Here is a 25,765-nt window from a genome sequence, read left to right on the forward strand (position 1 = left end):
TGTAAATCCTCTTAGAATTTCAAGTCAATCAAATATAAATTGGTGATTTTAGAAATTCGGCCTATGTTGACCTTTTGGCCTATGTTTACCGAAAATATAATTTGTGGTTGAATTCAGTGACCAGATATGCAAATGCTCTTGAAATTTCCAGTCAATCGGATGAAAATCGAGGATTTTAGAAATTTGGCCTATGTTGACCTCAAAAATGCTTGGTGGTTGAATTCAGTGACCAGATATGCAAGTCCTCTTCAAATTTCAAGTCAATTGGATGAAAATTGAGGATTTTAGAAATGTGGCCTATGTTGACCTTTTGGCCTATATTGACCTCAAATATACTTGGTGGTTGAATTCATTGACCAGATATGCAAGTCCTCTTCAAATTTCAAGTCAATTGGATGAAAATTGAGGATTTTAGAAACGTGGCCTATCTTGACCTTTTGTCCATTGTTGACCTCAAAAATACTTGGTGGTTCAATTCATTGACCAGATATGCAAGTCCTCTTCAAATTTCAAGTCAAATGGATGGAAATTGAGGATTTTAGAAATTTGGCCTATGTTGACCTTTTGGCCTATCTTGACCTTTTGTCCATTGTTGACCTCAAAAATACTTGGTGGTTGAATTCAGTGACCAGATATGCAAGTCCTCTTCAAATTTCAAGTCAATTGGATGAAAATTGAGGATTTTAGAAATTTGGCCTATGCTGAATTTTTGGCCGATGTTGACCTCAAAAATACTTGGTGGTTGAATTCAGTGACCAGATATGCAAGTCCTCTTCAAATTTCAAGTCAATCCGATGAAAATTGAGGATTTTAGAATTTTTGGCCTATGTTGACCTCAAATATACATGGTGGTTGAATTCAGTGACCAGATATGCAAGTCCTCTTCAAATTTCAAGTAAATTGGATGAAAATTGAGGATTTTAGAAATGTGGCCTGTGTTGACCTTTTGGCCTATGTTGACCTCAAATATACTTGGTGGTTGAATTCAGTGACCAGATATGCAAGTCCTCTTCAAATTTCAAGTCAATGGGATGAAAATTTAGGATTTCAGAAATTCAGCAAAGTTGGTGACCTTTGGCCTATGTTGACCTTTTAACCTTTTGACCCCAAAAACAATAGCCTTCTTGCTTTTGACCAACTCTACCATTTGGTGAAGTTTCGTGAAGATCGGTTGGAAGTTGTGACCTGTAGGCCGGTGACAAACAAACAAACAAGAAAACGTCATGCGTACCACGATACTTGCAAAATCCACCCTCCCCCAAAAGTTTTCCAATGATACATGATGGCCTATGTTGACCTTTTGGCCTATGGTGACCTCAAAAATACTTGGTGGTTGAATTCAGTAACCAGATATGCAAGTCCTCTTCAAATTTCACATCAATTAGATGAAAATTTAGGATTTTAGAAATGTGGCCTATGTTGACCTTCCGATGTTGACCTCAAATATACTTGGTGGTTGAATTCAGTGACCAGATATGCAAGTCCTCTTCAAATTTCAAGTCAATTGGATGAAAATTGAGGATTTTCGAAATTTGGCCTATGTTGACCTTTTGGCCTATGTTGACCTTTTGGCCTATGTTGACCTTTTGGCCTATGTTGACCTTTTGGCCTGTTGACCTTTTGGCCTGTTGACCTCTTGGCCTATGTTGACCTTTTGGCCTATGTTGACCTTTTGGCCTATGTTGACCTCAAAAATGCTTGGTGGTTGAATTCAGTGACCAGATATGCAAGTGGTCTTCAAATTTCAAGGCAATCGGATGAAAATTGAGGATTTTAGAAATTTGGCCTATGTTGACCTTTTGGCCCATGTTGACCTCAAAGATACTTGGTGGTTGAATTCAGTGACCAGATATGCAAGTCCTCTTCAAATTTCAAGTCAATTGGATGAAAATTGAGGATTTTGGAAATTTGGCCTATGTTGACCTTTTGGCCTATGTTCACCTAAAATATAATTTGTGGTTGAATTCAGTGACGAGATATGCAAGTCCTTTTCAAATTTCAAGTCAATTGGATGAAAATTGAGGATTTTAGAAATTTGGCCTATGTTGACCATTTGGCCGATGTTGACCTCAAAAATGCTTGGTGGTTGAATTCAGTGACCAGATATGCAAGTGGTCTTCAAATTTCAAGGCAATCGGATGAAAATTGAGGATTTTAGAAATTTAGCAAAGTTGGTGACCTTTGGCCTATGTTGACCTTTTGACCTATTGACCCCAAAAACAATAGGCTTCTGGTATTTGACCAACTCTACCATTTGGTGGTTTGGTGAAGATCGGTTGAAAATTGTGACCTGTAGGCCGGTGACAAACAAACAGACAAACAAGAAGACGTCATGCGTAGCACGATACTTGCAAAATCCGCCCCCCCCCCCCCCCCCCAAAAGTTTTCCAATGATGCAGCAAATTGTCCATTTCATGAAGATTAAAATTTACAATCTTGATCAAAGATCGGGTCAACAGGATGAAAAGTGAAGATTTTTCAGATGAAAAATGATGATTTTGGAAGGTTGACTTTGAGTTGACCTTTGACCTTTTGACCTCAAAAATAGGTAGTTTCCCTATTTAGTGACTCAATGTGCAAATCCTGTTCAATTTTCAAGTCAATCGGATGAAAATTGAGTATATTAAAAATTTGGCCTATGTTGGCCTTTTGGCCAAAAATAGGTAGTTTCCCTATTTAGTGACTCAATGTGCAAATGCTGTTCAATTTTCAAGTCAATCGGATGAAAATTGAGGATATTAAAATTTTGGCCAAAAAGGTCAACATAGGCCAAATTTTTAATATCCTCAATTTTCATCCGATTGACTTGAAAATTGAACAGCATTTGCACATTGAGTCACTAAATAGGGAAACTACCTATTTTTGGCCAAAAGGCCAACATAGGCCAAATTTTTAATATCCTCAATTTTCATCCGATTGACTTGAAAATTGAACAGCATTTGCACATTGAGTGGCCAAAAGGCCAACATAGGCCAAAAGGCCAAAAATCAAAACCTCAAAAATAGATGGTGGTTGAATTCAGTGACCATGTATATAAATCCTCTTAGAAGTTCAAGTCAATAAAATGAAAATTGGTGATTTTAGAAATTTGGCCTATGTTGACCTTTTGGCCTGTGTTTACCTAAAATATAATACGGGGTTGAATTCAGTGACCAGATATGCAAGTCCTCTTCAAATTTCAAGTCAATTGGATGAAAATTGAGGATTTCAGAAATTTGGCCTATGTGGACCTTTTGGCCTATGTTGACCTCAAATATAATTGGTGGTTGAATTCAGTGACCAGATATGCAAGTCCTCCTCAAATTTCAAGTCAATTGGATGAAAATTGAGGATTTTAGAAATTTGACCTATGTTGACCTTTTGGCCTATGTTGACCTTTTGGCCTATGTTCACCTAAAAGATAATTGGTGGTTGAATTCAGTGACCAGATATGCAAGTGGTCTTCAAATTTCAAGTCAATCGGATGAAAATTGAGGATTTTAGAAGTTTAGCAAATTTGGTGACCTTTGGCCTATGTTGACCTTTTGACCTATTGACCCCAAAACAATAGTCTTCTTGCTTTTGACGAACTCTACAACTTGGTGAAGTTTGGTGAAGATCAGTTGAAAATTGTGACCTGTAGGCCGGTGACAAACAAACAGACAGACAGACAGAATCACAAACACAACCGACCAATATACTTGAAAAATCTTCGATTTTGCAAGTAACAAACAAACAGACAGACAGAACCACAAACACAACCGACCAATATACTTGAAAAATCTTTGATTTTGCAAGTAACAAGAAGACGTCATGCATAGCACGATACTTGCAAAATCTGCCCTCCTCCAAAAGTTTTCCAATGATACATGATGGTGATGGCCTATGTTGACCTTTTGGCCTATGGTGACCTCAAAAATACTTGGTGGTTGAATTCAGTAACCAGATATGCAAGTCCTCTTCAAATTTCACATCAATTAGATGAAAATTTAGGATTTTAGAAATTTGGCCTATGTTGACCTTTTGGCCTATGTTGACCTTTTGGCCTATGTTGACCTCAAAAATACTTGGTGGTTGAATTCAGTGACCAATTATGCAAGTCCTCTTCAATTTTCAAATCAATTGGATGAAAATTGAGGATTAAAATTTTTTGGCCTATGTGGACCTTTTGGCCTATGTTGACCTCAAAAATACTTGGTGGTTGAATTCAGTGACCAGATATGCAAGTCCTCTTCAAATTTCAAGCCAATTGGATGAAAATTGAGGATTTTAGAAATTTGGCCTATGTTGACCTTTTGGCCTATGTTGACCTCAAAAATACTTGGTGGTTGAATTTAGTGACCAGATATGCAAGTCCTCTTCAAATTTCAAGTCAATCGGATGAAAATTGAGGATTTTAGAAATTTAGCAAAGTTGGTGACCTTTGGCCTATGTTGACCTTTTGACCTATTTACCCCAAAAACAATAGAGTTGGTCAAAAGCAAGAAGCCTACCATTTGTTGAAGTTTTGTGAAGATCGGTTGAAAAATGTGACCTGTAGGCCGGTGACAAACAAACAGACAAACAGACAAACAAACAAACAGACAGACAGACAGAACCACAAACACAACCGACCAATATACTTGAAAAATCTTCGATTTTGCAAGTAACAAGAAGACGTCATGCGTAGCACGATACTTGAAAAATCCCCCCCCCCCCAAAGTTTTCCATTGATACAGCGAATTGTCCATTTCATGAAGATTAAAATTTACAATCTTGATCAAAACTCGGGTCAACAGGATGAAAATTGACGATTTTTCAGATGAAAAATGACGATTTTGGAAGGTTGACCTTGAGTTGACCTTTGACCTTTTGGCCTCAAAACTAGTTAGTTTCCCTATTTAGTGACTCGGTGTGCAAATGCTGTTCAATTTTCAAGTCAATCGGATGAAAAATTAAGGTTATTAAAAATTTGGCCTATGTTGACCTTTTGGCCTATGTTGACCTCAAAAATAGATGGTGGTTGAATTCAGTGACCATATATATATAAATCCTCTAAGAAGTTCAAGTCAATCAAATGAAAATTGGTGATTTTAGAAATGTGGCCCATGTTGACCTCAAAAATACTTGGTGGGTGAATTCAGTGAGCAGATATGCAAATGCTGTTCAATTTTCAATGCAATCGGATGAAAATTGAGGATTTTAGAAATTTGGCCTATGTTGACCTAAAAATATTTGGTGGTTGAATTCAGTAATCAGATATGCAAGTCCTCTTCAAATTTCAAGTCAATTGGATGAAAATTGAGGATTTTAGAAATGTGGCCTATGTTGACCTTTTGGCCTATATTGACCTCAAATATACTTGGTGGTTGAATTCATTGACCAGATATGCAAGTCCTCTTCAAATTTCAAGTCAATTGGATGAAAATTGAGGATTTTAGAAACGTGGCCTATCTTGACCTTTTGTCCATTGTTGACCTCAAAAATACTTGGTGGTTCAATTCATTGACCAGATATGCAAGTCCTCTTCAAATTTCAAGTCAAATGGATGGAAATTGAGGATTTTAGAAATTTGGCCTATGTTGACCTTTTGGCCTATCTTGACCTTTTGTCCATTGTTGACCTCAAAAATACTTGGTGGTTGAATTCAGTGACCAGATATGCAAGTCCTCTTCAAATTTCAAGTCAATTGGATGAAAATTGAGGATTTTAGAAATTTGGCCTATGCTGAATTTTTGGCCGATGTTGACCTCAAAAATACTTGGTGGTTGAATTCAGTGACCAGATATGCAAGTCCTCTTCAAATTTCAAGTCAATCCGATGAAAATTGAGGATTTTAGAATTTTTGGCCTATGTTGACCTCAAATATACATGGTGGTTGAATTCAGTGACCAGATATGCAAGTCCTCTTCAAATTTCAAGTAAATTGGATGAAAATTGAGGATTTTAGAAATGTGGCCTGTGTTGACCTTTTGGCCTATGTTGACCTCAAATATACTTGGTGGTTGAATTCAGTGACCAGATATGCAAGTCCTCTTCAAATTTCAAGTCAATGGGATGAAAATTTAGGATTTCAGAAATTCAGCAAAGTTGGTGACCTTTGGCCTATGTTGACCTTTTAACCTTTTGACCCCAAAAACAATAGCCTTCTTGCTTTTGACCAACTCTACCATTTGGTGAAGTTTCGTGAAGATCGGTTGGAAGTTGTGACCTGTAGGCCGGTGACAAACAAACAAACAAGAAAACGTCATGCGTACCACGATACTTGCAAAATCCACCCTCCCCCAAAAGTTTTCCAATGATACATGATGGCCTATGTTGACCTTTTGGCCTATGGTGACCTCAAAAATACTTGGTGGTTGAATTCAGTAACCAGATATGCAAGTCCTCTTCAAATTTCACATCAATTAGATGAAAATTTAGGATTTTCGAAATTTGGCCTATGTTGACCTTTTGGCCTATGTTGACCTTTTGGCCTATGTTGACCTTTTGGCCTATGTTGACCTTTTGGCCTGTTGACCTTTTGGCCTGTTGACCTCTTGGCCTATGTTGACCTTTTGGCCTATGTTGACCTTCCGATGTTGACCTCAAAAATGCTTGGTGGTTGAATTCAGTGACCAGATATGCAAGTCCTCTTCAAATTTCAAGTCAATTGGATGAAAATTGAGGATTTTCGAAATTTGGCCTATGTTGACCTTTTGGCCTATGTTGACCTTTTGGCCTATGTTGACCTTTTGGCCTATGTTGACCTTTTGGCCTGTTGACCTTTTGGCCTGTTGACCTCTTGGCCTATGTTGACCTTTTGGCCTATGTTGACCTTTTGGCCTATGTTGACCTCAAAAATGCTTGGTGGTTGAATTCAGTGACCAGATATGCAAGTGGTCTTCAAATTTCAAGGCAATCAGATGAAAATTGAGGATTTTAGAAATTTGGCCTATGTTGACCTTTTGGCCCATGTTGACCTCAAAGATACTTGGTGGTTGAATTCAGTGACCAGATATGCAAGTCCTCTTCAAATTTCAAGTCAATTGGATGAAAATTGAGGATTTTGGAAATTTGGCCTATGTTGACCTTTTGGCCTATGTTCACCTAAAATATAATTTGTGGTTGAATTCAGTGACGAGATATGCAAGTCCTTTTCAAATTTCAAGTCAATTGGATGAAAATTGAGGATTTTAGAAATTTGGCCTATGTTGACCATTTGGCCTATGTTGACCTCAAGAATACTTGGTGGTTGAATTCAGTGACCAGATATGCAAGTCCTCCAAATTTCAAGTCAATTGGCTGAAAATTGAGGATTTTAGAAATTTGGCCTATGTTGACCATTTGGCCGATGTTGACCTCAAAAATGCTTGGTGGTTGAATTCAGTGACCAGATATGCAAGTGGTCTTCAAATTTCAAGGCAATCGGATGAAAATTGAGGATTTTAGAAATTTAGCAAAGTTGGTGACCTTTGGCCTATGTTGACCTTTTGACCTATTGACCCCAAAAGCAATAGGCTTCTGGTATTTGACCAACTCTACCATTTGGTGGTTTGGTGAAGATCGGTTGAAAATTGTGACCTGTAGGCCGGTGACAAACAAACAGACAAACAAGAAGACGTCATGCGTAGCACGATACTTGCAAAATCCGCCCCCCCCCCCCCCCCCAAAAGTTTTCCAATGATGCAGCAAATTGTCCATTTCATGAAGATTAAAATTTACAATCTTGATCAAAGATCGGGTCAACAGGATGAAAAGTGAAGATTTTTCAGATGAAAAATGATGATTTTGGAAGGTTGACTTTGAGTTGACCTTTGACCTTTTGACCTCAAAAATAGGTAGTTTCCCTATTTAGTGACTCAATGTGCAAATCCTGTTCAATTTTCAAGTCAATCGGATGAAAATTGAGTATATTAAAAATTTGGCCTATGTTGGCCTTTTGGCCAAAAATAGGTAGTTTCCCTATTTAGTGACTCAATGTGCAAATGCTGTTCAATTTTCAAGTCAATCGGATGAAAATTGAGGATATTAAAATTTTGGCCAAAAAGGTCAACATAGGCCAAATTTTTAATATCCTCAATTTTCATCCGATTGACTTGAAAATTGAACAGCATTTGCACATTGAGTCACTAAATAGGGAAACTACCTATTTTTGGCCAAAAGGCCAACATAGGCCAAATTTTTAATATCCTCAATTTTCATCCGATTGACTTGAAAATTGAACAGCATTTGCACATTGAGTGGCCAAAAGGCCAACATAGGCCAAAAGGCCAAAAATCAAAACCTCAAAAATAGATGGTGGTTGAATTCAGTGACCATGTATATAAATCCTCTTAGAAGTTCAAGTCAATAAAATGAAAATTGGTGATTTTAGAAATTTGGCCTATGTTGACCTTTTGGCCTGTGTTTACCTAAAATATAATACGGGGTTGAATTCAGTGACCAGATATGCAAGTCCTCTTCAAATTTCAAGTCAATTGGATGAAAATTGAGGATTTCAGAAATTTGGCCTATGTGGACCTTTTGGCCTATGTTGACCTCAAATATAATTGGTGGTTGAATTCAGTGACCAGATATGCAAGTCCTCCTCAAATTTCAAGTCAATTGGATGAAAATTGAGGATTTTAGAAATTTGACCTATGTTGACCTTTTGGCCTATGTTGACCTTTTGGCCTATGTTCACCTAAAAGATAATTGGTGGTTGAATTCAGTGACCAGATATGCAAGTGGTCTTCAAATTTCAAGTCAATCGGATGAAAATTGAGGATTTTAGAAGTTTAGCAAATTTGGTGACCTTTGGCCTATGTTGACCTTTTGACCTATTGACCCCAAAACAATAGTCTTCTTGCTTTTGACGAACTCTACAACTTGGTGAAGTTTGGTGAAGATCAGTTGAAAATTGTGACCTGTAGGCCGGTGACAAACAAACAGACAGACAGACAGAATCACAAACACAACCGACCAATATACTTGAAAAATCTTCGATTTTGCAAGTAACAAACAAACAGACAGACAGAACCACAAACACAACCGACCAATATACTTGAAAAATCTTTGATTTTGCAAGTAACAAGAAGACGTCATGCATAGCACGATACTTGCAAAATCTGCCCTCCTCCAAAAGTTTTCCAATGATACATGATGGTGATGGCCTATGTTGACCTTTTGGCCTATGGTGACCTCAAAAATACTTGGTGGTTGAATTCAGTAACCAGATATGCAAGTCCTCTTCAAATTTCACATCAATTAGATGAAAATTTAGGATTTTAGAAATTTGGCCTATGTTGACCTTTTGGCCTATGTTGACCTTTTGGCCTATGTTGACCTCAAAAATACTTGGTGGTTGAATTCAGTGACCAATTATGCAAGTCCTCTTCAATTTTCAAATCAATTGGATGAAAATTGAGGATTAAAATTTTTTGGCCTATGTTGACCTCAAAAATACTTGGTGGTTGAATTCAGTGACCAGATATGCAAGTCCTCTTCAAATTTCAAGCCAATTGGATGAAAATTGAGGATTTTAGAAATTTGGCCTATGTTGACCTTTTGGCCTATGTTGACCTCAAAAATACTTGGTGGTTGAATTTAGTGACCAGATATGCAAGTCCTCTTCAAATTTCAAGTCAATCGGATGAAAATTGAGGATTTTAGAAATTTAGCAAAGTTGGTGACCTTTGGCCTATGTTGACCTTTTGACCTATTTACCCCAAAAACAATAGAGTTGGTCAAAAGCAAGAAGCCTACCATTTGGTGAAGTTTTGTGAAGATCGGTTGAAAAATGTGACCTGTAGGCCGGTGACAAACAAACAGACAAACAAACAAACAAACAAACAGACAGACAGACAGAACCACAAACACAACCGACCAATATACTTGAAAAATCTTCGATTTTGCAAGTAACAAGAAGACGTCATGCGTAGCACGATACTTGAAAAATCCCCCCCCCCCCCAAAGTTTTCCATTGATACAGCGAATTGTCCATTTCATGAAGATTAAAATTTACAATCTTGATCAAAACTCGGGTCAACAGGATGAAAATTGATGATTTTTCAGATGAAAAATGACGATTTTGGAAGGTTGACCTTGAGTTGACCTTTGACCTTTTGACCTCAAAACTAGTTAGTTTCCCTATTTAGTGACTCGGTGTGCAAATGCTGTTCAATTTTCAAGTCAATCGGATGAAAAATTAAGGTTATTAAAAATTTGGCCTATGTTGACCTTTTGGCCTATGTTGACCTCAAAAATAGATGGTGGTTGAATTCAGTGACCATATATATATAAATCCTCTAAGAAGTTCAAGTCAATCAAATGAAAATTGGTGATTTTAGAAATGTGGCCCATGTTGACCTCAAAAATACTTGGTGGGTGAATTCAGTGAGCAGATATGCAAATGCTGTTCAATTTTCAAGTCAATCGGATGAAAATTGAGGATTTTAGAAATTTGGCCTATGTTGACCTAAAAATATTTGGTGGTTGAATTCAGTAATCAGATATGCAAGTCCTCTTCAAATTTCAAGTCAATTGGATGAAAATTGAGGATTTTAGAAATTTGGCCTATGTTGACCTTTTGGCCTATGTTGACCTTTTGGCTGATGTTCACCGAAAATATAATTTGTGGTTGAATTCAGTGACCAGATATGCAAGTCCTCTTCAAATTTCAAGTCAATTGGATGAAAATTGAGGATTTTAGAAATTTGGCCTATGTTGACCTTTTGGCCTATGTTGACCTCAAGAATACTTGGTGGTTGAATTCAGTGACCAGATGTGCAAGTCCTCTTCAAATTTCAAGTCAATTGGATGAAAATTGAGGATTTTAGAAATTTGGCCTATGTTGACCTTTTGGCCTTTGTTGACCTCAAGAATACTTGGTGGTTGAATTCAGTGACCAGATGTGCAAGTCCTCTTCAAATTTCAAGTCAATTGGATGAAAATTGAGGATTTTAGAAATTTGGCCTATGTTGACCATTTGGCCTATGCTGACCTCAAAAATACTTGGTGGTTGAATTCAGTGAGCAGATATGCAAGTGGTCTTCAAATTTCAAGTCAATCGGATGAAAATTGAGGATTTTAGAAATTTAGCAAAGCTGGTGACCTTTGGCCTATGTTGACCTTTTGACCTATTGACCCCAAAAACAATAGGCTTCTGGCTTTTGACCAACTCTACCATTTGGTGAAGTTTGGTTGAAAATTGTGACCTGTAGGCCGGTGACAAACACAAACAAACAGACAGACAAACAGACAGACAGAACCACAAACACAACCGACCAATATACTTGAAAAATCTTCGATTTTGCAAGTAACAAGAAGACGTCATGCGGAGCACGATACTTGCAAAATACGCCGCCCCCCCCCCCCCCAAACGCCCCTCCTCAAGAAAAAAAATTCCATTGATACAGCAAATTGTGCATTTCATCAAGATTAAAATTGACAATCTTGATCAAAGCTCAGGTCAATAGGAAGAAAAGTGACGATTTTTCAGATGAAAAATGATTTTGGAAGGGTGACCTTCAGTTGACCTTTGACCTTTTGACCTCACAAATAGTATCTTTCCCAATTTAGTGACTCGATATGCAAATGCTGTTCAATTTTCAAGTCAATCGTTTGAGAATTGACGGCTTTTTAGATGAAAATTGAATATTAACTTATATCAAATGTCTTTTAAGATGAAAGCGCGATGACGTCACCACGTCACGCGGCACGAATGCGCACCTGTGTCGTTGGAGGTATTGACTTCTATAGGGTTGGTTTTCTAAGGCTTATATCAAAATATTAACTTATATCAAATGTCTTTTAAGATGAAAGCGCGATGACGTCACCACGTCACGCGGCACGAATGGGTCCATTGTGCACGCTTTCGTTTTATTTCCAAATTAAAATCTGTTTTCACTTTTGCCATAAAAATGACATCAGTGCATCGAATGTGGTATCTTATTTGGTGAAATTCAGTCGATTTGAAGTGGTGAAAATAAAATGTGATCGTGGAAAATCGTAGCGAGGGGCCATTTTGAATCTGTTTTCGATTATTGCACCGGATTATTGCACCCTCCCATCACCCTCCCATCACCCTCCCCCATCACCCTCCCCCATCACCCTCCCATCACCCTCCCATCACCCTCCCATCACCCTGCCCCATCACCCTCCCCCATCACCCTGCCATCACCCTCCCATCACCCTGCCATCACCCTCCCACCACCCTCTCGTTGGAGGTATTGACTTATTTAGGGTTGGTTTTCTAAGGCTGTAGGCCGCACCTCATTTTGTCGAATAAAGTGGTATTCGGGTGGTTCCGGTATTTGGGACCGCAGGGACGGAAAGTGCAGGTACGGGGTGCTTGGCACTCCCCAGCCGGCCCGCTCTGAAGGTTCGGATCGGGACACCGGGATTCATTCCGGTCGCCTGGTCGGCCCGGAGGTGGGGGTGCGGGGCCTGTCACGGAACGTCAAAACAAACGGCCTGCCGGGGCCGCCCAAAAGTCGGGCGTGAGGGGCGCGTCCACTAATGGAACGCCTCTCGCTTCCCAGATCGAGGGCCACGTGGTCAGGAGAACCTCGTCCCTTCTGGTTGCCCTGCCGTCCCACCGGGAGCGCTGGCAGGGTGTACTTCAAACTAAGCTTAAGTGTCAAGTGTTAAGTTCCTCCTTGCCCTCGCAAGGGAAAGGCTAGGGTCAAGCTCTTCCAAATTTCCAAACACTAGAAATCGGACGTCTCAAATTAATTAATTATTTGTTAATACATCTCAGTCGCCCGCGACCTCTCTAGCGCGGGCGTCGAACCAGTTCATTTCCGGGCGACCGGGCCGAGTATCGGCCCGGCCGTGGCCGAAGCCGTTGATTCCGCCATAGCACGCTAACGCGTAGGCTCGCGCGTCCCCGGTCCGCCGGGGCTCCGCGGGTGTCCTACCGTGCCCGGCACTGCTGATCTTTCAAACTTCCGGGAGTAGGTGCCGGTGCCCAGGGACGGAGTTCGCTGTCTAAACATGGTAGCGCTAGGCCAGTGGGACCGCCGGGACCCACGTGCACTCACAAGTTGTTCTGCGCGTGGGCGGCAGTATCAGACCGGGGTGCCCAAACGCTCCCCGGCTAAAGTTCATCCTGAAAGCGCCCACATTGTGCGGACAAACCAAGTCAAGGGCCACGTGGTCAGGAGAACCTCGTCCCTTCCGGTCACACTTTGCCTATCGGCCGGCCTCGAAGACCGAAATTGTAACGGTGTCACCCGAAGGCTGAATTTTAAAATTTGACCTTAAGTTGACCTTTGACCTTTTGACCTGAAAATAGTATGTTTCCCAATTTAGTGACGATGTACAAATGCTATTCAATTTTCAAGTCAATCGGATTTAAAAGGGCGATTTTAGAAATTTGACCTCCAGATGACCTTTGACCTTTGATCTCAAAATCAATAGGCTTCTCAATTGGGACGACTTATACAGCTTGGTGAAGTTTCGTGACGATCGGTTTAGAATTGTGACCTGTAGGCCAGTGACAAACAAACAGACAGACAAACAGAGAGAACCACAAATGGAACCGACCAATATACTTGAAAAATATTCGATTTTGCAAGTAAAAATGATCACAAATCTCCCAATATATTTCTCATGGAGTGCTTCTTTCTTCTTTTAAATAACATCTCAAAGTGCATTTCTGATTCTGATGTAACGTACTCTATTACAGAGCGTCGGTGCTGCCGTCGGGTCAATCTTGGCAAAGGCCATGCTTAGTGGTTTGTCATTGCCTTCCCAGCAGTAGTGAGGGCAGGAATTTGTAATTTGTTCATGGTGTTGGTTTAGCGGTTAGGGTGCTGGCTTGGGATCCTAGGATCCTGGGTTCGAATCCCGGTCGATCGCTAAATTAACACCAGGGGGGTTGACTCAGCCTGTCATCCTTCCGAGGTCGGCAAATTGAGTACCAGCTTGCTAGGATGAATGATCACGGTGTGTGCCTCAATTTAGAATAGGTACACCGTATCCCTGCGCATCGTAAGAGGCGACTAAGGGTTGGCGCCAGGAAGGGCACCCGGCCATAAAAACATTGCCTCAAACAGGGAACCATGATTGTCATGGGGCCCGCAAGGCTAACCCCCGCTCTAGTGGGAAAAATGGCCTTAAAACGATCATTCATTCATTCATGGTACTGGCGATAGCTCGTCCACTCTTCCTGAAGGACACCTTTGGGTCTTTAACGTCCATCAACTAATACCAACAGCCTGGTGTTGGCTTAGCGGCTAGGGTGCCAGCTTCGGATCCTAGGATCCTGGGTTCGAATCCCGGTCGATCGCTGAATTAACGCCAGGGGGGTTGACTCAGCCTGTCATCCTTCCGAGGTCGGCTAATTGAGTAACAGTTCACTGGTAATTCCCTGTTTGTCGTAGAAAGGCGACAAAAAGGGTTGGCGGCAGGAAGGGCATCCAGCCGTAAAACATTGCTTCAAAAAGGGGACCAACAAAACAATAATAACAACCACGGTGCCCGAAAAAGGCCAACCCCCGCTTTGTGGGGAAAAATGGCCTCTAAAGGTGTTTCTTTGTTTTTTTTAACTAATACCAACAGATGGGACGCTTAACGTCCATCCGAGTCCATGTGGCAAACACATTGATGAAACACCAGGCTGACGGTTTATAGCCGGGTCTAGATTCAAACCCTGACTAGACAGCTTTGAGGTGAGTGTGCGTTCCACTAGGTCATCCTGCCAGCCCCAACGTGCTTCGATTAAAATTAATTGGTAAGAAATTGAAAATGAAACCAACAACATTAGAAATTAATAAAAAGCAACTTTTAATAACATGAAGATTTAAAAGAGATCAAAATATAGTGATTGATGAGGAAATGCACATTTTGAAACGCAGAGAGTCCCACAGCCTCATATCATAACTTTAAAGTCCCACTAACCACTGCCACTCAAAGTGCAGTCTTCCCTCCTGTTTTCCTCGCAGCACCCTGCCAAACTGATCAGTCAAATGACCCAAAACTTTTGCGGTTTTAAATGGGGGGATGTATATACAAAGCAACTTTTAATGATTTTTTTTTTTTCTAAACCACTTTCAGTTCCAGGTATCAAGATGGGACTGTACCCACTGCTGGTGGTCACCTGTGCTCCTGTGGCTTTATTAAAGGCTGTCATCTCATTGATGCAATTGCTCTCAGCATCTGCAGATATCACTGCAATGGACTGTTTAAACAAGGAGAAGAAGACTTCGAGGGACTAAGCAAAAGCCAACTTTTGGTAACTAGGGGGCCCGTTGGTCCGTTGTACCAGATTTTCATTGGTGTTCACGGCCTTGTGGCATACCTGCCTGCCGGACTAAGGGGGGTCTTTTGGGTCCTCTTGGTCTTTTGGGTCCTCTCGGTCTTTTGGGTCGTCGGGGACTTTTGGGTCATCGGTGACTTTTGCGTCATCTGGGTCTTTTGGGTCCTTGGGGACTTTTGGGTCTTTTGGGTCCTCAGGGAATTTTGGGTCACTAAGGACTTTTGGGTGCTTCGGGTCTTTTGAGTCTCAAGTGTTAAAGTGTCTTCCAAGGTCTAAGGGGTCTCAGCAGTCTAAAGGGTTAAAAGTACATTTGAATAGTAAGACACTTTAACACTTGAGACCCAAAAGACCCTTTAAGGTAGTAGGTTGTAGACAGCAACCGCCCAGGGTAGTACTACCGTCCTGACTTGGGAGCGTTAAAGTGGTGCCCGGAACCATCTCACACTCCCCATGTCATGATTGCTGGTTTTACTTTGTCTCACTCAAACTACAGCTACCGGGCGAGCTTCAATCTCTTTCACACAAACAAACATCATACATTTTTCATCATACACTTTTCTTCTCTTCTATTTAAGGCCTGGCCTCGATGAGGGCTACATATAGCCCAGGAGCATTAGGTTAGGACCTAGAAGAAATTAGTAGAAAGCTGATTTTTTGCACAGAGCTTCAGAATACCATGTGGATGACCACAATATAAAGTCCCACGAGTCCCACCTTGTGGAATTTTCGTGCCACAATTCGTGCCACAAAACTCTGCCAAAATTTAAATAATTCTCATATCCGAATCCATATTCAGATATTCACCAAAATCGAATCTATTTATCCTCGTCACACACCCAATGAAACTTGGTCCACCAAGTTTTGTCCAAATCCATCCACAACTTTTTGAGATATCCTGATATGTAACGTTTTTGGCCAAATCTTCCAATGATGAAGAATCACTTTAAAAATTCTACTAGCCGGATCCGGATCTTCACCAAAATCTAATCATTTCGTCCTTGTGACAAACGCTAAAACTCTGCCAAATTTCGTCCGAATCCGTCCACAACCTTTTGAGATATTTTGTTCACAAACAAACAGACAGGGGTGAAAACATGACCTCCAATCCTCCATACACCTTTGGAGGCGGAGGTAATGAAGGGTGGAAAAATATAGGAATCCAGTACTCTCGGAGAGGGTTTGCACTGAATGCAATATTAAAAGGTCGTGATATTTTGCTAAAGCTGTGTTACAATGCCTACATTATGTGAAAGCTAATAATGAGGTGATATTTTAATGAGAAATGTTTCAAAGAGAATGCATGTATCACGTCCTGGGTTACAAATCCTTTTATCAAGGTGAATAAACTTTTCGATACGTCGACAATTTGTGTTCAATTATCCTTACTTTAAGGTTTCGGGAAGATATTTTTTTAGTTTTCAAAGTGATTCGCCATAATTGAGATATAGGGCCAAAAAATACATAGAGCACAATGTTTTAAAAGGTATGGACGGATTTGGACAACATTTGGGGGAGGAGTTGGTTAGGTGACAAGAACAAGCTGATTTTGAATTTTGAAAATGCCACAAGGTGGGACTCGTGGGACTTTGTACTGTGGGTATCCACATGACATTCTGGAGCTCTGTGCAAAACATCAGCTTTCTACTAATTTATCCTAGGTTTCCCCTTCATTTTTGGCTAATGCTCCTGGGCTAATAGTCCGTGCCTGGAGCCTCCAACATAAAAAAAACAAGAAGGCGTCATGCGGAACACGATACTTGCAAAATACGCCCCCCCCCCTCCCCAAGAAAAAAAATTCCATTGATACAGCAAATTGTCCATTTCATCAAGATCTAAAATTGACAATCTTGATCAAAGCTTGGGTCAATGGGAAGAAAATTGACGATTTTTCAGATGAAAATGATGATTTTGGAAGGTTGACCTTGAGTTGACCTTTGACGTTTTGACCTCAAAAATAGTTGGTTTCCCTATTTAGTGACTCGATGTGCAAATGCTGTTCAATTTTCAAGTCAATCGGATGAAAATTGACGGGTTTTTTCAGATAAAAAGTGTTGATTTTGGAAATTTGACCTTTTGACCTAAAAAATAGTATGCTTCCCAATTTAGTGACTCGATATGCAAATGCTGTTCAATTTTCAAGTCAAAAATCTTCGATTTTGCAAGTAATAAATAAACGTAATTGATTAATAGACGTACGTGATAAATAGACACAAAAAGTATGACGCGTACGCACACAACTCATCCATTTATAGTAGATTCTCTCACTCGACTGACCACTATCTTTTGAACATTGTTGAGGAGTACAGAGGTCTCCAGCACCATTATTTGCCGACGACATCATATGTTGAGTTATCAAATGTTGCTCTTCTGAACTACGACCACCACTTTCTGTCTTCAATGAGCCTGTCTCCAAAAGCTCACGTCTTCTATTGCTCCGACATGTCTATAGGATACCGTAGCTGATAAACTCTCAAGTCTCTCTCCATCCTCGTCCATGATCGTCTCTCAAGGGTGGTGGCTATTGTCGCCTCGTGCTTTCTCCCATGTGCACCCTGCTCTCTTCCCGTGTACACCCTGCTCTCTTCCCATGCACACCTTGCTCTCTTCCCATGTACACCCTGCTCTCTTCCCATGTACGCCGTGCTCTCTTCCCATGTACGCCGTGCTCTCTTCCCATGTACACCCTGCTCTCTTCCCGTGTACACCCTGCTCTCTTCCCGTGTACACCCTGCTCTCTTCCCATGCACACCTTGCTCTCTTCCCATGCACACCTTGCTCTCTTCCCATGTACGCCGTGCTCTCTTCCCATGTGCGCCGTGCTCTCTTCCCGTGTGCACCCTGCTCTCTTCCCGTGTACACCCTGCTCTCTTCCCGTGTACACCCTGCTCTCTTCCCGTGTACACCCTGCTCTCCTCCCATGCACACCTTGCTCTCTTCCCATGCACGCCTTGCTCTCTTCCCATGTGCACCCTGCTCTCTTCCCGTGTACACCCTGCTCTCTTCCCATGTACGCTGTGCTCTCTTCCCATGCACGCCCTGTTCTCTTCCCATGTACACCCTGCTCTCTTCCCATGTACGCCGTGCTCTCTTCCCATGTGCACCCTGCTCTCTTCCCGTGTACACCCTGCTCTCTTCCCATGTATGCCGTGCTCTCTTCCCATGTGCACCCTGCTCTCTTCCCGTGTACACCCTGCTCTCTTCCCGTGTACACCCTGCTCTCTTCCCGTGTGCACCTTGCTCTCTTCCCGTGTACACCCTGCTCTCTTCCCGTGTACACCCTGCTCTCCTCCCATGCACACCTTGCTCTCTTCCCATGCACACCTTGCTCTCTTCCCATGTATGCCGTGCTCTCTTCCCATGTGCACCCTGCTCTCTTCCCGTGTACACCCTGCTCTCTTCCCATGTACGCTGTGCTCTCTTCCCATGCACGCCCTGTTCTCTTCCCATGTACACCCTGCTCTCTTCCCATGTACGCCGTGCTCTCTTCCCATGTGCACCCTGCTCTCTTCCCGTGTACACCCTGCTCTCTTCCCATGTATGCCGTGCTCTCTTCCCATGTGCACCCTGCTCTCTTCCCGTGTACACCCTGCTCTCTTCCCGTGTACACCCTGCTCTCTTCCCATGCACAACTTGCTCTCTTCCCATGCACGCCCTGTTCTCTTCCCATGTACACCCTGCTCTCTTCCCATGTACGCCGTGCTCTCTTCCCATGCACGCCCTGCTCTCTTCCCACGTACGCCCTGCTCTCTTCCCACGTACGCCCTGCTCTCTTCCCACGTACGCCCTGCTCTCTTCCCACGTACGCCCTGCTCTCTTCCCACGTACGCCCTGCTCTCTTCCCACGTACGCCCTGCTCTCTTCCCACGTACGCCCTGCTCTCTTCCCACGTACGCCCTGCTCTCTTCCCACGTACGCCCTGCTCTCTTCCCACGTACGCCCTGCTCTCTTCCCACGTACACCCTGCTCTCTTCCCATGTACACCCTGCTCTCTTCTTGCTGACACTCATCCACTCATGTGTGATATCTTTCTCACCATGTTCCCTTTTGATTCTCCTTCAGTCTGTAAACATGCTGCCCTCTGTTGTTTAGGTCCTCCATGCTTTCAATATATCAAACTACTCGCCTGTGATGCACACTTCAAACATCAGCAAAATTGAGAAATTCAAAAATAAAACTCGAGATATATTTATTTTCTGCATTAAGACGATTCCATTCCATATTTGTACTTTGTCAGGATTGGATGGGTATCTAGGGCTTTGAACTTTGTCTGGCACACAGCCTTACTTTGTCATTTATTTGCCTTCACTCTTGGTAAATTGCCATGAATAGTGAACTCGACATCCGTTTTACCCTCATTGGTATCCACAATGCGGGCTCCATGATCAAACCACCTGAAGAGATTACTTTAGATAATTATTCCATAGAACTCTATTTTGAAGTGCCGAATGAAGGCCAGATGAACGGTTTCTGGCCTGTATTGTTTAGTTTCAAGGTTCAAATGTTCAATATGTAGAAACATTTATTACATCTTTTAATAATCGTTATAAACTGGTTTTTGTTTGAATTACCATACATCCCTCGTTATATGGCGACTGCATATATACAGAACTTCACTATAACGTAATGTATGAATTAGGGAACCAATTCGTTATATGTTACGTTAAATTCACTTTTATGGAATTTTCATCTCCAAGTTATACATTTTGGGGGATGGCTAACAATGCACGGTCTATTGTCTGTCCTTGCGTGCATTAGCTACACTCCATTGACTTAACATCCACATAAGTTATACTGATCACGTGTTGCTTTATCTCAACATTACCATTGTACTGGCCTAAAAATACCATGAGGATGAGGTCTTCCATATTAACAAATGGATGCCAGTAATAATAAACTAACATGTTTCTGAATGAAGTGCTCCTGCCTTCACTTCTGTTGACAGCTCGGTGATTGATGTCCGAGTCAGCTCTGTGATTGATGTCCAAGTCAGCTCTGTGATTGATGTCCATGACAGCTCGGTGATTGATGTCCGAGTCATCTCGGTGATTGATGTCCGAGTGTTTCTTTTTTTCCTCATCTTAGAACATTAAAAACCTGCTCATTCCACCATATTTCTTTTCTGAGTAATCCAGGGTGACGCATGCTCATTATCCAACATAATCTTTACCCGATTTCCTTTTCCCTTTCCTTTTTCCTTTTTTCCTTTTTTCCTTTTTTTTTTTGTCCTTTCCTTTTCTCTAGCCTGTGGAATGTTTCTTCTTGGTGTGTTCGAGGCTGTGGAACCCACTCCTGCCCTTTATCATCAATAAGCAAAGCCATAAATGGTCACGGGTCTCTTACACCTAATGCGCTCGCCAGGTGCGCGAGGGTCCCAGATAGTTGACCGCCGATATATTAGCATCCACAGGCCCATGACGAGGAAGCCAAAAGGAATAGCGGAAAGGTGCTTTCTCAGCGACTGAACCCTCATATGACTGTCAGTGCATTAAATGCGCTATTCCCAGTTTCTTGCGTATGGGTTTATTCGCCAAATGATTTAGGTGCTTATGGAGTACCGCACACTCTCTAATGGCCATGATACAGTTTCTCATTAACAAACGGGGATTTATTAACAACTAGCCGAATGCACCCGGCGTTGCCCGGGTTTTTTTTGAATGAATTTACTACTATAATTCAGCTTTTACTCGTGGCCGTAGAAGATTGACTACGATAATTCAGCTCAGCTTTTAATTGCGAAATGGGCCCAGCCCGGCCGGAGCGGCCTCGACCGGCCTCGCCACCTAGCCTATCACCTTCCCGGGGCCCGTCCCAACATTTTTAGTTCTTTTTGAATGAATTCACTACTATAATTCAGCTTTTACTCGCGGCCGTAGAAGATTGACTACGATAATTCAGCTCAGCTTTTAATTGCGAAATGGGCCCAGCCCGGCCGAGGCGGCCTCGACCGGCCTCGCCACCTAGCCTATAACCTTCCCGGGGCCCGTCCCGACATTTTTTGTTTCAGAGGTTTCGTCCTATCTTTCACCGTTCAGGAGATTAGCGCGTGCAGACAAACAAACAAACAAAAACTTTCTTTTATATATATATAGAAGATAGAAGATAGATTGATCGAAGATAGAAGAAGAAGAAGGTAGATCAAAAGATAAAATGGGGTGGAGGAGACGAGAGGAAGTGAAACGGCCACTAGCTGTGAAACGGATGGTGATACCATTGAATAATAAATATATGCCCATGGTATCAATGCCTAACTTAATTATTTCAGCTTATCACTCATGGGGGACAGAAAGAGAGCGAAGACAGGACAGAAGAACCTGGTGAGCGAGCACGCTCTGGGCGCAAAATGGTCAGCTTACAGGCTTCGGTGCAGCTTGTCTGTGTAGCGATGACGAGGGAGAGCGGTTTGCGATCACGAACCACCCATGTGTGGCAACTCAAAAGACTGTGTATAGGAATTGGGGAACCAGCGAGCAAACAAAGCTCAGGAGAGGCAGGACCTTCAAACGCGAAACCTCTGATGATATGAATCCTGAGGCATGGACCCTCAGACACCAGCAACCTCCCTCACCTTGTTTGCTTTTTCTAGTTCTCGTCTGGGGAGGCACCTTGGACCCGCATCCTGCGCTCATTGGCTGTTCTGCGGGGAAAAACAGCCCCCACCATTTGTAGTTTGTGGTCACCCGTGTCCTGTCCTGATGTACTTGTCCCTCTTAGTTGCTAGCGTCACGTGGCCCTACATGTTGTGCTCTCCTTTAGGCCAAGTGGACCACCGGTGCTGAAAAGTGGAAATTTACACCCAAAGAGATCATGTCGGGGAATCATGACTATAATTCATGGACCGTGGTGTGTTTGTTTGTTTGTTTGTTTTGCTACTCCTCCGACAGTTCTGGGCCGATTACGTCCAGATTTGCTACATATGATCAACATGTTCAGAATTGGTGCACAGGGGTGTTTTAACTTTACCGGTGGTCATGAGGGGAGGGTGGAGGGTGAAACAATTTCTCTATGTAAATGTATATCGTGTAGCGCCACCTGCACGTGGGAGAGGGTATTACAAGTATGCACAGGGGTGTTTCACCCCACCCTTTGCAGTATGTACAATATTCTTGTCCACGTTTTCCATCGATTAGAATGCATTCCCATTTAACCCCCAAAACATATCTGTAACAAAAGGACACTCGGTAGAACTCATACCTGTTTAATGTTTTGAAAGCAAATAAGGCGCGGAATGAAGATGTCAGAAATAAATCTGAGGTAAATAAATTCCTAACTGAGGTACCTCACAGATGGACTCACAAAACACGAACAGGGGGGAAAAATAAGAAAATAATAATTGTCTTTGGCTGGCACTTAGCTTGCCCAACTGGGTCCGTTTGGGTGGTTGGCAGCTGGTGGTGTCTTGTGCCACCCGCGCGGGAAGTGCTCAAAATGGTGGCAGCGCAGCGCTCGAAGGTGCCACGAATGTGAGGTGAGTCACGAAGACGGCCTCATTTTTGGTCTTCTCTCGACCGTGCAGGAGAACCACACGCGGCCTTCAACCAACTTGTGAGTCCAGCAATTGTTGCTCCTTACAATGCTGCGTGGATCCACTCTCCTCCAAAACGCACAGAAAAAGCGCCAGCTTCTGACTCGAGCTCCCAGCACGACCGCCTCTATGCTCTGACTACGTCACCCCCCCGGCCACATCACTCCAGGGACGTGGCCTGCCGGCCTTCTTCTCCGCCAAATCACCATTGTCAGCTCTGACTCTCCTGGGCGGGTCCTTTTTGCTGTAACTGTCCATAGGGTGGGCTTAGCTTGGCTGGGATTGTTATAATTTAAGGGTTGGCCACAGAGGGAAGGCACACTGGGGAAATTAACCTTAAACGCTTGAGCTAATTAGCACGTCTTCATCCCTTGCATGAAGAACATCAAAACCACCTTGAGCTACATTTTCCTTGCTTGTGTACATCAAAATTCTCTGACACATCACACGTTCCATGCTATTTCTTATACAATTCTACCTTTCCTACTGTATTCTCTTACCTACCCCCATAAACGTAACTATATCGTTTTGGTCTCATCATTCAATGATGAAAAATCACTTAAAAAGTTAAAAATTCTCCTATTTGGATTCAAATCTTCACCAAAATCGAATCGATGCTTCTTTGTCACACACCCAACCTGTCCATCAAATTTCATCTGAATCCATTTTTAGCTCACCTGGAACACAAATTCTTCAGGTATGGTATTAGCATCACACCGTGTGTCAGGCTGCAGGCAAACACTCAGAACTTCTCTGAAACTACACACACAATTTCAATGAAACTTTATCACAACCTTAATCACTCATGATTTACTAAAATTTGTTCACGGCATTTAAAAAAATCAGGGTTTTCTCCCAAAAATAGGTATTTACTTTTTTCTCTGTTGCATATATTGTGGGTCATGCACACCTACCAGTGAATCCATGGTTCTACCAGGTGAGCCCAGGGGCATTGTCCCTATTCTTTGTATAAAAAAAAACAAAAAAAAAACCTTTCTGTACACCGCCCTTGAGGCTCGGTTTGCAAGCCACCATGTGCAATTCCAGTAGGAGAAACATAATATTAGTTTTATGGAAAATATTTTACGAGTTTGTTTTATCCTCAAAAATAGTGAACACATAATCATGTTAAAAGATTGGTCTTTAAAACGTACCCTTATGAAGGGGGACAGACAAACACACAAACTGATGTGTTTTATATGGTAGATATTAATATTTGAAACTAGCCGAAACCCGTGGAACATCCATGGAAGGGAGGATGTGGTGTATGGATAGAGTGTACCATTATGGATGGCATAGGGGATTTCCTTGTCTGAGTAAGAGTTAGGAAGAAAGATGAGAATGAAGAGTGCGTATATGAACAACGTATTTATTGCAATCTACTTAAATGACAACGCTACGATATACTTTTGAAAAATGAATGGATTCGTAATAGGAATCGGCATAGCACCACTCTGGGATTGTCCACTCAGTGGACGGCTTGCTGTCGCCTTCGCCTGTCCAATCAGCGGACGGCTTGCTTCGCCTTCGCCCAGCAGACGCCAATAAGATGGCGTCGTATCGGCAGTTAATCGGATGATTTTGGGCCCCAACGTCGGCTAATTCAGATTTTTTGAGTATGGCTGTACGTGATAAACAAAGAGCGCGGTTCGTAGATGGTAAATCCATTAGTGCCGTGGGCATCGGGTCACTGGGTGCGGCGTAAAAGGGATAACAAAGTCGAGTCCTTACGCTATTATTATATAGATGATCGGGGAGTAAGTGTTCAAAGCACACCTACAAATGGAAACCTATGAACAGCCTTTAAATGGAAAAAAAAGAAAAAAAATGCACCTGGATCATGATTGAATAGGTGCATCAACGATCAGTTTTCAGGACACATTTACCTTTAATATGAAACGTGAAGCAGCCTGGTTCGTAATAGTCCCTGTATATACAGACTCCCGACATGGCGTGTCCGGAAAAGTTCTGGTCACGTGGTCTGTGTACACCATTTTGTTTCCATTCATCATGAATCGTTCAGTTAGTTCCATTCTGTGTGGAAAATAATATGACAAGATTTGCATGGTGTTTCAGCTGCAAATTATAATAAAAACATCAACACCGGAGAAAGACCTTTTTCTTGATGGTCAAATACAATTTAAGTGCAGTAACTCTGTTTCCTTGTTATTATTATACCTGGTGTTGGCCTAATGGTTAGGGTGGTGGGTTTGGGATCTCTAAGGTCCTGAGTTTGAATCCCGTTCACCTATTGTAATTAATACCAGGTGGGGTTGACTCAGCGTGGAGACCATCCTTCTGAGGTCGGCAAAATGAGTACCAGGGTACTTACTGGGTCCTCTCTCTCAAGGAGGTTGATGGCAGGATTTGCACTCCGGCCGCTCTAAAAACACCTCATTCCGTAGCACACACAGTGGTGTGTGTCGGGATGGTGCTGAGGAGTCATCCAAGGACACAGCCACGCGCTGATCCAGCGTACGCTTTTATATATATATATATAGTTATTATTAACTTTTGTTATTGTCATTGACTTTTGACGCAACTTTCAAAACACAAGTGGTCAATCATTTAGTTTTACATTTAAGAACTAGAACGCCACTCAGTAGAGCGCATACTCCGGCCGTGGGTTTAGTTGGAACAATACGTTTTGTTTAACATCCCCTCCCCAAAACAACAAATGAAAAAGAAAGTAGGCCCTAACTGTCAGAGAATTTATTTTGATATATCTCGGAATTAGAGGAGAAAAACATCATTTAAGAATAAGAATAAAAGCTTTAATGCAGAAAAACAGAAAAAATCTTTCCCCCAAAAAATTCCTGGATCCGGAATAATATCCTGAGCTTCACCAAAAACTAATCAATTCTTCCTCATCCCAAGGGAAATCATCCCACCAACTTTCATCCAAATCCGTTCAGAACTTTTCCAGATATCTTGTTCACGAACACACACATGGACGGGCACGATCGAATGCATTACTCCCTGGCGGGAGTAATAAACCCGACAATCGCAGAGCCAGAACCAGAATTATTTATTTGGTCTGGGAGGCCCATGCGAGGTTTCTT

The 25,765-nt window shown here is 42.1% G+C and overlaps 1 protein-coding gene across 6 annotated transcripts in view; it reads left to right on the forward strand.

Annotated features, from left to right (window-relative positions):
• Positions 1–24,805, forward strand: part of LOC137432213 (CDP-diacylglycerol--inositol 3-phosphatidyltransferase) — a 106,199-nt gene extending 81,394 nt beyond the window's left edge. For 3 of the 6 annotated variants that reach the window (XM_078782928.1, XM_078782929.1, XM_078782930.1), the window contains exon 7: positions 14,980–20,292. In XM_078782928.1, coding sequence (XP_078639054.1) covers positions 14,980–15,140 — 161 coding nt within the window. In that variant the 3' untranslated portion in view covers positions 15,141–20,292. Of the gene's footprint in view, positions 1–14,979; positions 20,293–21,764; positions 22,141–22,694 lie in introns of those variants that run through there. The other 3 variants (XM_068123932.2, XM_068123933.2, XM_078782927.1) reach the window with 3 other exon arrangements.
• Positions 24,806–25,765: the final 960 nt, after the last annotated feature.

Source organism: Myxine glutinosa, chromosome 8, assembly GCF_964187855.1.
Source record: "Myxine glutinosa chromosome 8, kmMyxGlut1.1, whole genome shotgun sequence".
NCBI classification, from domain to species: domain Eukaryota; kingdom Metazoa; phylum Chordata; class Myxini; order Myxiniformes; family Myxinidae; genus Myxine; species Myxine glutinosa.